This window comes from Nyctereutes procyonoides, unplaced genomic scaffold, assembly GCF_905146905.1.
Source record: "Nyctereutes procyonoides isolate TBG_1078 unplaced genomic scaffold, NYPRO_anot_genome, whole genome shotgun sequence".
Classification (NCBI taxonomy): domain Eukaryota; kingdom Metazoa; phylum Chordata; class Mammalia; order Carnivora; family Canidae; genus Nyctereutes; species Nyctereutes procyonoides.
The window spans coordinates 2,554,453-2,570,577 of record NW_026575028.1 but is presented as its reverse complement, the minus strand read 5'-3'; the positions used below and the strand labels follow the sequence as shown (position 1 = coordinate 2,570,577).

The following is a 16,125-nucleotide window of genomic DNA, read 5'->3' as shown; positions in this document are numbered from 1 at the left end:
TAACTGGGTTTTTTCACGTTCCTTGAGATACAAAGTTATTTTTTTAAAGATTTATTTATTTATGATAGACAGAGAGAGAGAGAGGCAGAGACACAGGAGGAGGGAGAAGCAGGCTCCATGCCGGGAGCCCGACGTGGGACTTGATCCCGGGACTCCAGGATCATGCCCTGGGCCAAAGGCAGGCGCCAAACCACTGAGCCACCCAGGGATCCTCGAGATACAAAGTTAGATGGAACTCTGTCTTGCTTCTTACTGTAGGCATTTATTACTAAGAGCTTCCCTCTTCTGCTTTTTTTTTTTTTTTTAAGATTCCATTTATTTATTCCTGAGAGACAGAGAGAGACAGAGACAGAGACACAAGCAGAGAGCAAAGCAAGCTCCAGGCAGGGAGCACGATGCAGGACTCAATCCTGGGTCTCCATGATGACGCCCTGGGCCGAAGCATCACTAAACCGCTAAGCCATCCAGGCTATCCGCTCCCCCTTCTGCTTCTCCCTCTGCCTGTGTCTCATAAATAAATAAAACCTTTAAAAATAATAATAATAAGAGCTTCCCTCTTAAGAACAGCTTTTAGGGGCACCTGGGTGGCTCAGTCCAGCAAGCCTCCAACTCTCAGTTTTAGCTCAGGTCATGATCTCAGGTTTGTGGGATCAAGCCCTGCCCTGTGTTGGGCTCCACACTCAGTGGGGAGTCTGCTTGAGATTCCCTCTCTCCCTCTCCCTCCACCCCTCTACTCCCCTCTCTCAAATAAATAAATAAATATTTTTAAAAAAACTGCTTTTCCTGTATCCCATAGATTTGGTATATTGTATTTCCATTTTCATTTATTCATGAGAGACAGAGAGAGAGGCAGAGACATAAGGCAGAGGGAGAAACAGGCTCCTTGCAGGGATCCCAGTGCGAGACTCCATCCCAGGACCCCGGGGTCACACTCTAAGCCGAAGCCAGATGCTCAACCAGTGAACCACCCAGGTGTCCCTCTTGATGTGATTTCAATCTTAAATTTATTAAGATTTGTTTTATGGCTTTACATATGATATCTAGAGAATGCTTTGTGTGGGCATGAGAAGAATATATACTCGTGGCATAATTTTTAAATTTAGATCTTTAGATAATTTTAAATTTATGCTTACATATGGTATGAGCAGGAATCCAACCATGAGGCCTACTTGACCTAATATAATTCATCGATTTCAAATGCCTCCTGATCATATTCTAAATCCCTGTGATCTAATTTTATCAGTATTATACTCTGCTAATTAGTGTCTTTTTGGAGTATGTTTTATAATCTGGTAACCCTCCTCCATTACTTTGCATGGTTGACTTCAGTTCCGTTCGAGACATTTGAGACTAGTAGCCTCTTCACCTGGCAGTCTTTCTGGGTTATAGTCTGTGCAGCTGTATTTAAAAAGACACCTGGCTTCTTTGGCTTCTTTCATATGACAGCCAGACCTTGAGATGCGTTAAGACTTAGTGTAGTCTAGGAGTGCCTGGGTGGCTCAGTTGTTTAAGTGTCTGCCTTCAGTTCAGGTAATGATCCCGTGTTGGGATTGAGCCCTGAGTCAGGCTTCCTACTTAGCGGGGAGTCTACTTCTCCCTCTCTGCCTTTCCCCTGCTCGTGCCTTTCTCCCTGCATTCTCTCTCTCTCTCTCTCTCTCGCTCTCACTCTTGCTGTCTCTCAAATAAGTAAAATCTTAAAAAGAGAGAGAGAGAGAGGGAGACTTAGTGTAGTCTAAATCTGGTCCTTGCATGTCCTCATTTAACAGAAAGAAGATTGCAAAATCTATTCCCAACTCTTTGATATATTTGAAGATATATTAGCAGCATGCTAATTCTTGGCTCATAGCATGTAGCTTCTGTCAGCAGTGTAATTAAAATTGGGTTCTGTTTGCTCTTTAATCTACATGCTCTGTCAAGGTAATCTTACCAATTTAACAATAATTATAACAACATCTAACATTCTATGTCGGGCATTGTACTACACTTTATATGAATATCTCATTAAATCCTTAAAGCAACCCTATAAATGTATTTGCCCCATTTTATAAATGAGAAGACTGAGGCTCAGAAAGGTCCAGGTCCTACAAACTAGTAAGTGCCAGCTGACATTGAGATCGAGGTAGCCTAACTCCAAAGCCCACATCCTTAATACACTTGAAATTCAGCATTTATCTCTCTCCTTTCCTAAAACTTGCTCTGCCTTCTGTATTTTCAGTCTTATTTGCCTCATGTCCCCAGCCAGAACTGTCAAAATGATCCTCCATACCCTCTCACTGAACTTCAACTCCTATCACCCTACCTCTGGGAAGCCCACCTATCTGTTGCCCTCCATGTCCCCTGGCCCTGCTCCATATTCCCTGCCACAGGAACCTCCCTCAGCTTATTCTTCCTTCCACTCTGTCTAATGTGCATGTATCTTCACAGTTCCCTTCTCAGAACATGAAGCTGATCACGTCCCCGCACTATTTAAAAACTCTTAGTAGACTTCCTTGTTTGTTTGTTTGTTCGTTTGTTTGTTTGTTTGTTAGCCAGATTAACTCTGAACTGCTTAGCTATAAAGCTGCAGTCTGGCCCCACTCTGCCTCTTCGGCTTCATTTCCTGCCATCCCCTCCCCAGTCCCCTTACCTTCACTCCAGCCACATGGAAGGGTTCCATCTTCCCTAGCTCTATGCCAAGTCCTTCCATAGCTCTGCACATCTGCATTTCTTTCATCTACCTGAGAGCCTCTTCTTTGATCTCCCCTACAGACTCCTACCCCACTCTTGAGAGCTACATCAGATATTGCCCGCCGTAACATCTTCCCAGACCCCTCCAGGATGCACAGTGATTCCTGTTCTTCCCCTGGAGCACATGTGTAGGCCTTGGTTGTGGCACTCACCAAACTGTGTGCCAATTAATTATCCATTTCTGTATTTGTCTCTTCCATTAACCTTTCAGCACCTAGCACACAGTAGGCCCTTACTAAATGCTGGTTTAATGCTTGAAGGAATGTCCAAGACGGTGTTTGAAACAATAAGAAGTTAGAATTATACTTACTCCTAAACAGAGGACTGTCTTCTGTGTTTCTCAGCATAATCTTTAGCTAAATTAGCAGATAGTCCAACATACTGAATACAAGTGGTACATAGCAAACAGGATAGGTCTTTTAAATATAAGTTTGCCTAGGACAAGGACCATTATGCAAGACTAAGATCCTGAGATCATGCCTGTACCCCTCTCCTCATGCTGGGCATGGTTGTGATACTGTGACACAGTGGGGAGAATATTCCATCTGGCGTGAGAGCTCTGGGGCTGCATTACCATCTTTGGGACTCAGACTAGTCACACCTTCATGAACAAATATTTGATGTTAACATGTACACTTCCTGGTTGTTGTTGTTGTTGTTGTTGTTGTTGTTTTAATGAATGAGGCAATTTATTAACCCAGCATTTGTTCTAATGCTTCTTGTTGGCAGCTGCCACCTGTCCGGCGATTCTGTCCAGATTCCGCTGTCCCTGAGGTGTCAGTTTGTGGCCCCCATCTTGGTCCTTTTCCATCATTTTCAGCCCCTCTAGGGCTTGGAGGACCCTGCAGGCCACGCTTTTGGAGCCTGAAGTGCTGAAGTGGCTGGGCATGACCCCGTTTCTCTGACGTCCCCCGTAGATCTTAGTCATGGAGCCAACCCCAGCGCCTGCCCGGAGGTACAGGTGCCGTGCTGTGGAAGCAGCTTGTGTGTAGAACCAGTTCTCATCGTAGGGAGCAAGCTCTTTATGCTTGGCCAGCTTGACAGTGTCCACTCATTAGGGACTTTCAGCTTCCCAGACTTTTTGAGGAAGGCTGCCAGAGCTCTGATGAACTCCTGCTGGTTCACGTCTTTTACAGTAACTCCAGGCATCGTGCGGCCTCCACGCTGCCAGCCAGGGGAAAAGGCCACTTCCTGGTTGTTAACTTTGTTGCAGGAAGACTTCCCATAGAAGCCTCTACTTTTTTGGTCATTTCTTTTTTCATTTTCAGCTTATTAAGGTTTAATTGACAAAACTGTGATATAAGTGTACAACATGATGATTTGATTCACATTATGAAGATTCCCACAGTCGAGATAACACATATATCATCTCAAATATTTCCTTCTTTTTTTCCTTATGAGAACACTTTTTTACTCTCTTAGGATTTTTTTTTTTTTTTTTTTAGCGTGGAGGAAGAAGGAAAGGGAGAGAGAGAATACCAAGCGGGGTCTATGCTTGGTGCAGAGCCCGACATGGGGCTCATTCCCACAATCCTGAGATCATGACCTGAGCTGAAACCAAGAGTCTGGACACTTGAGCAACTGAGCCACCCAGGCACCCCTCTTTTAGCATATGTAATAATGCAGTACAATGTTATCAACTGTAGTCATATTATACAATAGATCCTCAGACCTTGTTCATGTTATAACTGAAAGTTTGTACCCTTTTACCAACCTGTCTCCATTTCCCCCAACTCCCCAGCCCTTGGTAGCTACTGTTCTACTTTGTGTTTCTGTGAATGTGACTCCTTTCCCCCCGGATTCCACTTACAAGCAATACCATGCAGTATTTGTCTTTCTGGTTTGTTTCACTTAGCATAATGCCCTCCATTCCCTCTTGTTGTTAGAAATGCCATATCTTTGTTTATGAACAATAATTCTTAACCCAGTGCAAACAGGATCATTTAATTTTATCTGAAGCCCATCTTTCCTTTCCCTTTCAGCTTCAGAATGAGTTAGAAAAAGGTGAACGGGACAATGCAGAACTACAGGAGTTTGCCAATGCCATTCTCCAGCAGATAGCAGATCATTGCCCCGATATCCTGGAGCAAGTGGTCAACGCATTAGAAGAGTCTTCCTGACCCTGCTTCATGGGGAGTGGCCAGCCCAGCAGCCTGCTATAGTAAATCCGGGAGCCAAGAAAGAAGAGCTGTAAGGAACGGGCACCCAGAAACTTCTTGGCACCCAAAGAACACTACAAACTGTATCCTATCTTGGTTGGTCCTTCAAGTGTGATTCCAGCACCCTTTCTACAGTTGACCGCTTAACTCTGCCTTTCTACTTTGGATATTGTCTCTACACTAATTTTCTTGATGTCCAGGTTGGTAAGTGGCCAGATTTCCATGAAGAACTGCCATCCAGTCATCACCAGTGGACAATTGTGGAAGCTGGTGGTTCTGCCCTTAACAGAGGGACATGGAGTAGAGAGCCCTTTTTCCTTCTGTCCTTGACACGAGAAGTAAATCTGGAATCTCCTTGGAGATCAGCATATTGAAAGAAACTTCCCAATGGACTAAGAGAGCTGAGTGTTCTAATATTACAATAGGTGCTTTCTCCTAAAAGGGTTAAAAAAAAATCTTTAAAAAAGAGAGGGGAAAAGAGAACAGAGACAAAGAGAAACTGACTCTTCTTTTTACTGTCTCTTTTGCTTGCTTTCACATGTAATGTTTCATGCAGGGGAGCTGCAAGGCCTCATGATGGCTTAGTGAACACTAATACCCCAAGTTTGGAGTCTTTATCCAGCCCTGTTTATCTCATTCATCCTTGCCCTCCTCAGCCAGTTAACAAGAGGATGGTGTGGACAGTTCTCCCCCTGGTCCCTCTTGCTTAAGACCTTTGACCCTATTCTGTTTAGTCTGTCAGATCATATATCTCGATCTGAAAGAGAAGAAGGGTTTGACCTGAGGCCCTGCCGTCACCACCCGCAGCTCTGCTTCTTTAGAAGATGACCGTTCTGTGGGGCCAGGCTGGTTTCTTCTAAAGCTCCCCTTCATTGGCATGCTAGATAGACCCTTGATGCTACCCACCACCCACGTTCCCTATTTTTGCAGCCCAGTGTTTGCTGATGTTCATGACTGGCCTTCCTCCCTTCCCGCAGAACCATGGCTTGTGCATTGTCTAGAACCTCCTCTGGCACAAGTGAATATTTCTCATCCCACACACATTCCTTTCTCCATTCTTTCATACAAAGAATATTTATGAAATGCCTACTGTGTGTAAGTCACTGTTAGGTACCCATCCTTGAAAAAAGTCTCTCTCCAGGGATGGAGAAGTATAAAGGATTCCATGAGACATACCTGATTGAATCAAAGCAGCAGAAGGCCTGCCCTTCCCCTCCCCACTCCTTTTATCTTAGTAGAAGTCCTCTTTTCCAGAAGAATCTTCCAAAAATGAGCCTTTCTCATTGCTCACTGTAATGGAATTGATGAGTTTGGGGAGCACGAAGCTGAGTTGCTTACTTGCCTGCAGGATCTTAGTTGATGGTTCAGGATTTTTGTTGTTGTTTCTGTTACTCTACAAGAGTGTAGCGTTTGCGGGGGTGGCTACAGCAGTGGATAATGTTTTCTTAACACGTCTACGCACACTGCGTGGAAACATGGCCAGCTCTGTGTCACAGATCAGAAAATTGACCATAACATTGCAAATCCCGTTGAAGGTATTGACATCTTGAAGGGCATTCTTCCCAAGCTTAGACAGTGGCAGTCATAAATAATCAGGCACCAAGAAAGAGACTACTTAACCCAAATCTAGCCCTTGGACCACCTCTCTGGCCAGACGCCCACCAGACACTCACATCTTCTGATAAGAGTTGCTGGGCTAGATGTGCTTCCCTTGCATTCTCCCCCTTCCCCCTCCCCATTATTCCTCCAGAGAATCTGGTGCTGCCTGTAAAGTGACCACAGCCATCAGCCCAGTATCTTCCCACCAGCAGCCCTCAACTGTCCCATTAACTTATATGGTCATATCTCCAGCTGCCCTAATTCCCTGGTGTAAAACAGTCTGTCCTGTGAGAAGCTGTAGACTGTTTCTTATCGAAGGTTAAGTGGGCTCTGCTCATAAACTTCTTACTGAGATGCTTCCTGATAGCCAGGCTGGCCAGAAGTGGGGGAGGTGGGAGATGTAGGGATTAGACAGTAAGTAGTGGTCGTTTGTGCTCAGTCACCTCAATTCTGTTTATTTATTACACTGCCCATAAATCATATAGAAAGTCCCCAGTACTTAGGCCTGAAGTATTGGAACGTCACTTTATCTACCATAATGCAGAGAACTGAGGTATGATGATACCCTTCACAGGACTACAGCAGGCCAGAGCAGGCAGGCAGGAGGCCATGCCCGGAGAAGTGATGTGGCCCTGGCGGCCATTCTCCAGCAGGTTTGGCAGGGGAGGGCATCAGTCAGGTCTCACTAGATCCTGCGCATTCTGTCTCTACTCTCAAATACAGTATCTGCCACTCACCCACCTGCTGTGTGACTCTCACTGCACTTCCTTTCGTCCCCTTTTCATTCCAACCCTTCCTGTTGCTTCCCCTCCAAAACCTTATGGAAGACCTCTGGCAGTGTTTCTAAGAAGAACAATTCCTGGGACAAACATCATATGTCTGGTATCTGTGAACCGTACCAGGGAAGCACCTTGATTCCTCTTGGGTGGTCATCCTAGCATCTCAAATGGTTCTGAGGACTGTTTGATTCTAGATGAAAGTAGGCTCTGGCCAAACTTTAATAACAAACATGACCTGACTTTATATTACAGGGGAAAAATTAACACAGTGTCTAGTACATAGAGCATCTTACCAAGTTGAGCTCATTCATCAAGCCAACTTTTACTAAATGTGCAGTTTCCATCACACTTATTGCATGACACTCCTCTGATTTTCGTGGTTTCACAAAGTCAGTCAACTGCTGGCGAAGGTCTGTAGCCTTGAAAACTCACTGCACGTTGCCTATTCCTTTCACCAAACTCATCTATTCCGTTGGCAAGTCTAGTTGCCCCTTAGCACCTAGAGATCTGTGCCCCAAATCAAGGTCATCATAAAAGGGGACAGGAAGAAGAGTGGGTGGGATCCAATGCAGGGCTCATGACTAAAAAAATACAATGTGATTTTTTTTCATCTTTTCATATACCTCTATCCCAGGTACTCATTGAGTCCTTGATGAAGTATCTCAATTGAGATTTACAAGGACTTGGGTACCATTTGAAATGGAAAAGATTGTAAATGGGCTTTAATATATTAAGAAATATGAATGAGAATCCCCAAATCCATCTCAGCTCTAACCTTTAACTTGGTATCTTCTAGTCTAATGAAGAGCTAAATGCTTCTCTCCCTTACAGTTGATCTTTAGAAATACTAGTAAAGCAGATGGGACCCAAGACTGCCTTCAGTGTTGATAGTGTCAGTGTGACTTGGCACCTTTTTCACCTTTTGTCACTGAAAATCTGTTTGGTTTTCCACAAGGAGCTTGTTGGCTCACCCACTCCTCAGAAGAGGAAGAGGAAATCATCACAAAGTTTTAGTCAACTGCTGAGCTGATCCCTCCCCTATGACGTTCAGGATTGGCATTTGGATTTGCTGCTAGAAAGTCCTGCTGATCCCAGAACCATCCTGTCCTCCCCTTTGACCCCAGTAATGAAGCACAAGCCCACCAGCTACCCTCAGGGGTTTTGAGGAAAGAGCAAATCAAGGAATACGTTGCTACTTGGAATGTGACCTTCACATGGCGCTTCCTGAGTCATGGTGGGCCCTGTGTCCCATCATATCAGTAACTTCCATGTCTGCCTCTCCAGCCTTACCTCCCACCCACAAGAGTTCAGAGCTGTGGAAAAGCAGGTGAGGACAGAGAGTAGGTGCAGTAGGGCATCCCACCCTTTGCCAAGCCTGCAAGGCCAACCCTCCATCACTGCCAGTGCTTCTCAGGACAACGACTTGAACAGGTCAAAGAATTGTTTTTAAAAGAATCTGGAGTTTTCCCCACGTGGACTAAGGGAATGTCTGGGCAAGAAAAAACACACACGCATTACAGGGAAATCCTTCTGAACAAAATGGCTGTCTTCACTTACTCTTTTTAAGCAAAAACTGTTTCCAGACTTTTTAGTGTCAAAACTGTAACCAAGTGTCTCCTGATTTTTTCCCCAATGTGTTTAGTGAGTGCTGTGACCCTCTTGTAGGTATTTCTTCTCCTGACTCTTTTGGGGGAAAGGTGGTTTTAGGGATTGATTTGGGGGGAGCGGATCTTTGACCCATCCCACCTCTTTTGTTTCTCTGCTTGTCAATATTGTCTGTGTGGTTCAGAGCATTGGGGCAGTTACATTGTGTCCATTGTTGAGATGATTAAGATATTAAAAAGTAGTTTGTAGAACTGAACAGTTAAAGAGCTGTGTTTTTAAAAAATGCAAAGCGGTATCATGTTAATAAAGGAATTCAAGCTATGGGGCAGTCGAACTCCTACCCCTTCTCCCAAGCTGGACTGAGGTGACAGCCGGGCTCCCCACTTGGAAACCCTCTCCAGGTAGGTAGGACTGCCTGGGAGATAGAGACAAATGCTGAGTCAAAGGAATTGGAATCTGGGGCTCTGAGGGTCCCATTTGTGCCAGAGATCTCCTGTACATCCTCAGGACCTCGGGGTAGAGGTTTCGGAGTGTGTGAGCCTGTAACCACCCTCAGACCTGCCTGGGTCCCATGTCAGTGTGCCTGATCCTGTGTGGGAGCCCCCCCCCCAACGCTCCCCCAGCCTCTTTCCTGCCAGTAGGTGCTATAGCAGCCAGCGACACCCCACCCCTGGCACGCAGGCCGAAGGGCCGCACTCATGTCTCACTTCCTTCTGGCTTCGGTCCCCGGATGGTTTCCCTTAAAGCTTTTCAGGCCGCCCGCCACCCTGGCCAGAGCCGCCTCTCTGGACCCCGGTGGGGCAAGGACAGGAACGCGGCCAAGCCAGAGAATTCAGCCTCCAGCTGTGAGCCCAGCTCTCCTTCCTGTGCCCGCCAGTAACTGCGATCCACTGTGGTGTGGCGGGCACCCCCGGCTCACCTGCCCGGGACCCCACTGAGCGCTCAGGGCGGCCGGGGTGCAGGCCTGATGTTCCCAGGACCTGCTCCCCTCTCTCAACGCACGGGCACGACTCCTTCTAGCTTGAGTTCCTTGTGGTGACAGTAGCAGCTGCAATGATCATGTCTGTGATGCAAATGCACCCGCTGCCTTCAAGTGTGTGTGTGTGTGTGTGTGTGTGTGTGTGTGTGTGTGTGTGACGGCCGGAGTCGTGTTACTGACAGGATAATGACATTACAAACAAATTGTGTTATGGTCAACTTTGCCTTGATAATTATTGTAAACACTTGTCCATTTTTTCTTTTTTATTCACAAACTAAATCCATCAGGAAATTATAAAGTTATTTAAAAGTTGTGTGCCTTGTCTTTCTTTGGGTCTCATCCAGTCTACTGATGCAAGTGAGAGGAGTCCTCAGATGCCAGCACGGCAGAGGGCTGCGGCCGGCCAGGAACCGGCGTTGCCCCGGGTGGAGGCGGGGGCGGAGGAGCCAAGGCTGGCTCGGGCCTGGCGGGCCTGGCGGGGCGTGTCCTCAGAGGAGCGGGCCTCCTGCAGGTCCCGCGGAGCTCTGTACCAGCAGCCCCCTTACAGCTCTCTAGAGTCGGTTCCCACCTGCCTCCTCCCTCCTGCCCTGTTAGGCCCTGAGCCAGGTCCCCATTACATCTAGCTGCGTTTCTGGAGCTTGAGCTCAGGGGGGAGCAGCCAGGGTGTGACCGAGGGGCCTCCACTCGGGACTCCTTGGGCTTCATTGGGGTGTACCCGATGTATTAGCTCAGGGATGTGGGAGCTGTAGCAGCCGACAGGAAGTGCAAATATCAGAAATAAAGGAACCAGAGAACCTGTGCTTGAAAATTCCCAGTTTGGAAAAAAAAAAAAAAAAAAGAAAGAAAATTCCCAGTTTGGGTGTCTCTCTTGGGCCTTACGCTCAATAAGAAATTATTCTGGGTGGACGTGTATGAGAATGCGTTTTCTGCCTCTCTGCATTTCTGCATCCACCCGGGGAGGGATCAACCTGCTGGCTCGCCTGCCCCCCTCCTGTGGAGATTCCTGTCCACTGTGTGTTGGCACTCGGAGGCAGGCGAGTCCAATGTGGCCCCTGCTGGCAGGTTCCCCCACACCTGGGCTCTAGCCCTGCTGCCTCAGCCCAAGCAGCTGCTGTGAAGTCCTGCCAGGTGGAGGAACACCTGGGAGACGGTGCTGTTTACAGGCCTGGGAACCCAATGTTGCTTGTTTTGTCACCATGAAGCAGGAACAATTTCACTTGCAGAACATGTATCATACTGCAAAATATAAAATCACAAGCAGATGTGTCCACAGAAAACTGTCAGATTACACTGGTCAGCTGTTTCCAGGGTTTCCATTAATCTCATTTCACTATTTGTTTATTCACTCTATGGTCTACCAGCACTCAATTGCAGACAAATGGACACAGAGACCACAAGGTTTAAGGAAAATATTTGAGAGGAGAATTTGCAATTGAGAATTTCATCCATTAACTTGTTTTTTCCTCTGAATTAGGAAAAGACTGCTATTATTTAATTTTTTGAGGTGGAGTATCTCAGGCTGGCTAAAAGATGTTTAAGAACTCATTAGCCTCGGGGTGCCCGGGTGCCTAGTCCATTAAGCACTCAACTGGATTTTAGCTCAGGTCACCATCTCGGGGTTGTAAGATCGAGCCCCACACCAGGTCCATGCTGGGTGTGGAGCCTGCTCAAGATTCTGTCTCTCCCCTCCCTTCCCCACCCCCTACCCCCTCTTACTCTCTCTCTCTCTCTCTCTCAAAAACAAAACTAGTTAGAGTCTGGGGTGAGAGAGTGTTCTGAGATCCACAAGCTTTCCTAGATGTCCTGGAAAGAGCCCTGGACTCCCAGCGGGAGCCTTTGGCTACCCCTTGACCTCTCAGCCTCTCTTCAACCTTTCCCTTGAAAATAAGGCCACCTTCTACTAGGTCACGAGCCGTAACCCATGAGGAATAATATATGATTATGTGTTTCCTTTTTGAAAACTTTAAGAGTGTAAAACAAAATTGCTTTTTTCACATCTGCCATTTGCTTTAGGATAATCCAGTATGTGTGCTGGGGAGGTGGCGAGGGGCCAGTCATACATATGGAAAGATGGGCCGTGAGTTAGTACCTGTTGAAAGGGGTTCAGATGCACGGGGTTCGTTATACTGTTCCATTATTGTGAATGTTTGAAATTTCTCTGAGTTAAATATTCACATCCTTCAATTTGCTGGCCCAGTCATCACACATGGACCTTCTTCTCCAGGATCCAAGTAATCTGCCCACACAAACTGCCACCAGAGCCCTCAGTTCAGTATTCAGACTCTTCTGTGTTCTGGGCTCCAGAGATGCAAACAGCAGTTTGGGGCATGCCTTCCAGGTGTCAGGCTCAGGTGTCAGCACTTCCCATGTTTATCTTATTTCATTGTCATAGCAATCCTATGAAGCAGGTGCTGTTCCCATTTTACAGATGAAGCACAGGGCAATGAAACAACTTTCTCCTGGTCCTGTAGCTCATAAGTGGTAGGGCCAGAGGTTAAACCCAGCTCCGTCTCCAGGGCTCGTGCTCTTCAAGCCACAACTGTGGCCACTTCTGTTAGAGACCTCAGTCCAGTGGAAGAAAGGTATCCCAATAAAATCTGGGAGCACAGAAGAGCAGGCAATGCTCTTCATAGACCTACAAGTTTGACCTTGAATGACAAACTGAATTTTGCCAGCAAAGGAGTTCAAGGATGGGGGAGGCAGAAAAGGCCTGAGCAAAAACAGGGAGGGGGCAAAGGCCATAGGGTATTTGGGGATCGCAAGCAGTCTAATGTCAAGATCTTGGCTTAAGACCATGGAGGAGAGTGGGGCACCTGGCTGGCTCAGTGGTTGATCATCTGCCTTCAGCTCAGGTCATGATCCTGGGGTCCTGGGATAAAGCCCCACTGCAGGCTCCCTGCTCAGCAGGGAGTCTGTTTCTCCCTCTGCCCCACCCCACTCCCACTTGTGCTCTCTCCCTTCCAAATAAATGAATAAATAAAACCTTTAAAAAGAAAAAAGACCATGAAGGAGAAGACATAGTGGCTGCAAACATTGCTTAAAAGGAGGTTGGATGAGTCCACACTGTGAAAGATCTCTAATGCACTGGAGAAGGCCAACTTGGGGGAGCCTAAGCCACACCACCAGTGACCTAACCACAGCCACCATGAGAGGCTGATCACCCCCCCCCCCCGCCAAAAAAAAAAAGAAAAAGAAAAGCACCTGTGTGTGTCAACTCTGGAAAGTGTCCAGGCCCAGGGACCATGGGGGCTGTTGGAGGTAGTAAAGAGCAGGCCATGGCTGGAGCCTTAGAAAAGAGTCGCTCCACATTACAAGGCCAGGAAGCGATTGGGCCTGGGGTCAAAGCTGGGGCCATCTGTTTGCTGGTGTTTCTCGGCGGTTCCTTTCACTAACCCTGGGCACCATCAGAGCTTGAAGCCAGATGGGAGGCTCCCTGTGAGCTGGGACTCTGAGGAGACTTGCTGCCAGCCTGCAGGGCATGAGGCATCCAGGCCAGCCTAGGGACAGCAGGGGGAACAAGGGAAGAAAACGCCGCCTTGTCCGCTGCAGGCTGGATGAGTCACGCCAGGAGCGTGTGCTGTCCGGCTCTGGGTGCCATCTATTCCCCAAGGATGAGGGATGACGCACTGTGCAGGCTCCCTCCTTCAGCCCTTGGTGAGAAAGTCGTGAGGTGTAAAGCGTCAGTGATGCCGCCTCGGGCCTCCCGGACCATTTCCTCGTCACATGGTGGAGGAAGCAGCGATGCTCCTGCTCACAGGGGATCCGAGGGATCCGCAGGCGGGTCAGCTGTTCCCACAGTGAGCCCACCTTCCCCTCTTCCTCCGTGAGTGGCTGCTCCTCCCTGTGTCTGTCTGGCTGGCTGTCCGGCCCAATGCCTCCCCAGCTGCCCCAGGGCTTCAGCCTTGCTTGTGAGGGTGAATAACTTGACCCACGTTCAATAAGAGGGAGCGCGGGCTGCGTGGGAGAAAGTCCTCCGTGGACCGCTGCAGCGCTTCCCCGCCTGGGCCCTGCTGGAATTCACACGCGAGAGCCAGAGCGTTCCTGTTTCCTCTGGCCTGGGCTTGAGTTTTCTTGTCGTGATGATTTTGTTCCTTCGGATTGCGGGAAGTGAGGCTTTGTGGGGAGTCTGTGTGCAGTCCCCGCGCCGTTACCAGGGCGGCCCTGCAGGGACACGTGTGGGTCGGGCCATCCTGGGGCCTTGGTGTGACCCTCCTGCCATGCTCGCCTCCCAGGGCACAGGGGAGCCCTCAAGCACGGTGGGCCCCAGGATGACCGAGTGACTGGAGGGCCTTGCCCTCCCTTGGCCATTATCACAAGTGCCGACGTCAGGAAGGTCCCACAGCTTTTAGGAGTCACCCGCCTCCGGGGAAAACTCAAGAAGCCAGGCGGCCTTCCCGCGGGCCGGGGACACCGGGCGGAGGGGCCGTACCATCTCAGGCTGGCTGTCTGCAGGCCACCCGGCTCCCGGGGACAGGGGACAGGGTGCCCAGCCCGCTGAACGGCCAGAGAACAAAAACGGTGTAGAGCTGGGCGTGTGGGAGCCCTGGCCCTGAAGAGGAAGGGAGACCTACGTTCCCGTCTCGTCTTCACTGCTTCTGCATGAGCTGTGCGGCCTCGGAGAATTCACTGGATGTCTTTGACCTTCAGTTTTCTCATTTTAAAAATAGAAATAATAGTTCCCAGGGGCGCCTGGGTGGCTCAGTCAGTTGAGCGTCTGCCTTCAGCTCAGGTCATGATCCCGGGGTCCCGGGATAGAGCCTCACATCTCCCTCTACCCCTGCCCCTGCTTGTGTACTCACACTCCCTTTCACTCTCTCTCTTTCTCAAATAAATAAGTAAAACAAAATAGAAATAGAAATAACAGTGCCCAGGGGTACCTGGGAGGCTCAGTCAGTTAAGTGTCTGAATCTTGGTTTCAGCTAGGTCATGATCTCAGGGTTGTGGGACGGAGCCCCATGTCAGGCTCTGCGTTTATCTGGGAGTCTGCCTTGTGATATTCTCTCTCTCTCTCTCTCTCTCTCTCTCTCTCTCTCTCCCTCTGCCCCTCTCCTCAAACTCTCTCTCAAATAAATAAATCTTTAAAAAATGAAAATAAAAATAAGGAAATAACAGTGCCTACTTCACAGGTGGGTGAGCTAATGCGTGGGAAAGCACATGGGGCCCCAGCGGCTGTCCATTGTGTGCCTCAGCTCGGGAGAGCCATCCTCTGCCAGGGAAACCCTGCTTGGCTGCAGCCACCATCTGGGGGTAGAATTATCCCCGTGGCCTATGAGTAAATCCACATATTGTTTTGCCTAAAGACTTGACAACGGGACCATCATTGTCTGAAAGGTCATCCCACTTTGATGAGAGCCCCCAAGTGCTGTTTCCCCCTACCTGAAATCCTACAGATGGGGAAACTGAGGCCCAGAACCGGGAGTGTCATGCAGGGGAATCACCACCCATCTCCTCACTCTCCCCCTCCCAGGCTCCGCCCTGGCCCTGTGTGAACCCAGGAAGGCACATCAGACACCTCTGGGCCTGCCCGCTGGGAGCCCGGGCTGGGGCCGAGGCCGCAGTGTCCTCCCCCAGGGGAGTCGAATGCCAACAATCATATTGCTTTTGCTTCAGGCGGAAAAAACCCCAGATGCCAATGTGCCTGCCTCATCAGCTGGGCCATGTTATCCTCCTGCAGGGATGGGCTCTTGAATGTGAGCTTTGTCTGCCTAGCCTGTTAGTCACTGTGACAAAAGAGACCCAGGGAGACTGGGGCCCAACGTTGGATTCCTTGGCCGGGACGTCACGTCATGGAGTCCAGGCCACGGAGTACAAGCCCAGGCCAGCCAGTACCTCGAGCTCCCATGTGGGCTGAGACTCACGGAAGGCACCTGCCTTGTCCCCACTCCCCCCACAAGTGAGAGGCCCCTCTGCCGGATCCCCAGGCCGCTCTGCTCTGGCCCCCTCTCCCCCCACCCTCCACGGAAGGTTCCCGACAGCAAGGAACACATGACCTCCCTTCTGAGTCCCTGCAGGCCCGCAGCGGTTCAGATGGTTTAGCTCACTTGCCTGTGCCCTGGGATCCTCGTCACCACAGCTGTGTCACTGGAAATATCTCAGCCCCTGAAACGTTTGTGCCGACACATGTCACGACCCCAGGGCCCCTGAGGGCAGGGCGGGCAGAGCAAGCCCGTGCAGCAGCTGCTTGGTTGGTGTCACGGGGACTCCCGTCTGCTGCCTGGTCCAGCGAATCCTCTGTTTCCAGGCCAGGCCCTGGAGCAGCAGGGACCCCTACCCCCCA

At 49.0% G+C, this 16,125-nt stretch overlaps 1 protein-coding gene and 1 pseudogene across 8 annotated transcripts in view; one reads left to right on the top strand and one right to left on the bottom strand.

Annotated features, from left to right (window-relative positions):
- Positions 1-10,161, top strand: part of ERC1 (ELKS/RAB6-interacting/CAST family member 1) — a 527,112-nt gene extending 516,951 nt beyond the window's left edge. For all 8 annotated transcript variants that reach the window (XM_055315461.1, XM_055315467.1, XM_055315465.1 and 5 more), the window contains one exon: positions 4,710-10,161. In XM_055315461.1, the coding sequence (XP_055171436.1) occupies positions 4,710-4,847 (138 nt within the window). In that variant the 3' untranslated portion in view covers positions 4,848-10,161. The remainder of the gene's footprint in view (positions 1-4,709) is intronic.
- On the bottom strand, positions 3,411-3,938 carry LOC129503417 (40S ribosomal protein S19-like; annotated as a pseudogene).
- Positions 10,162-16,125: the final 5,964 nt, after the last annotated feature.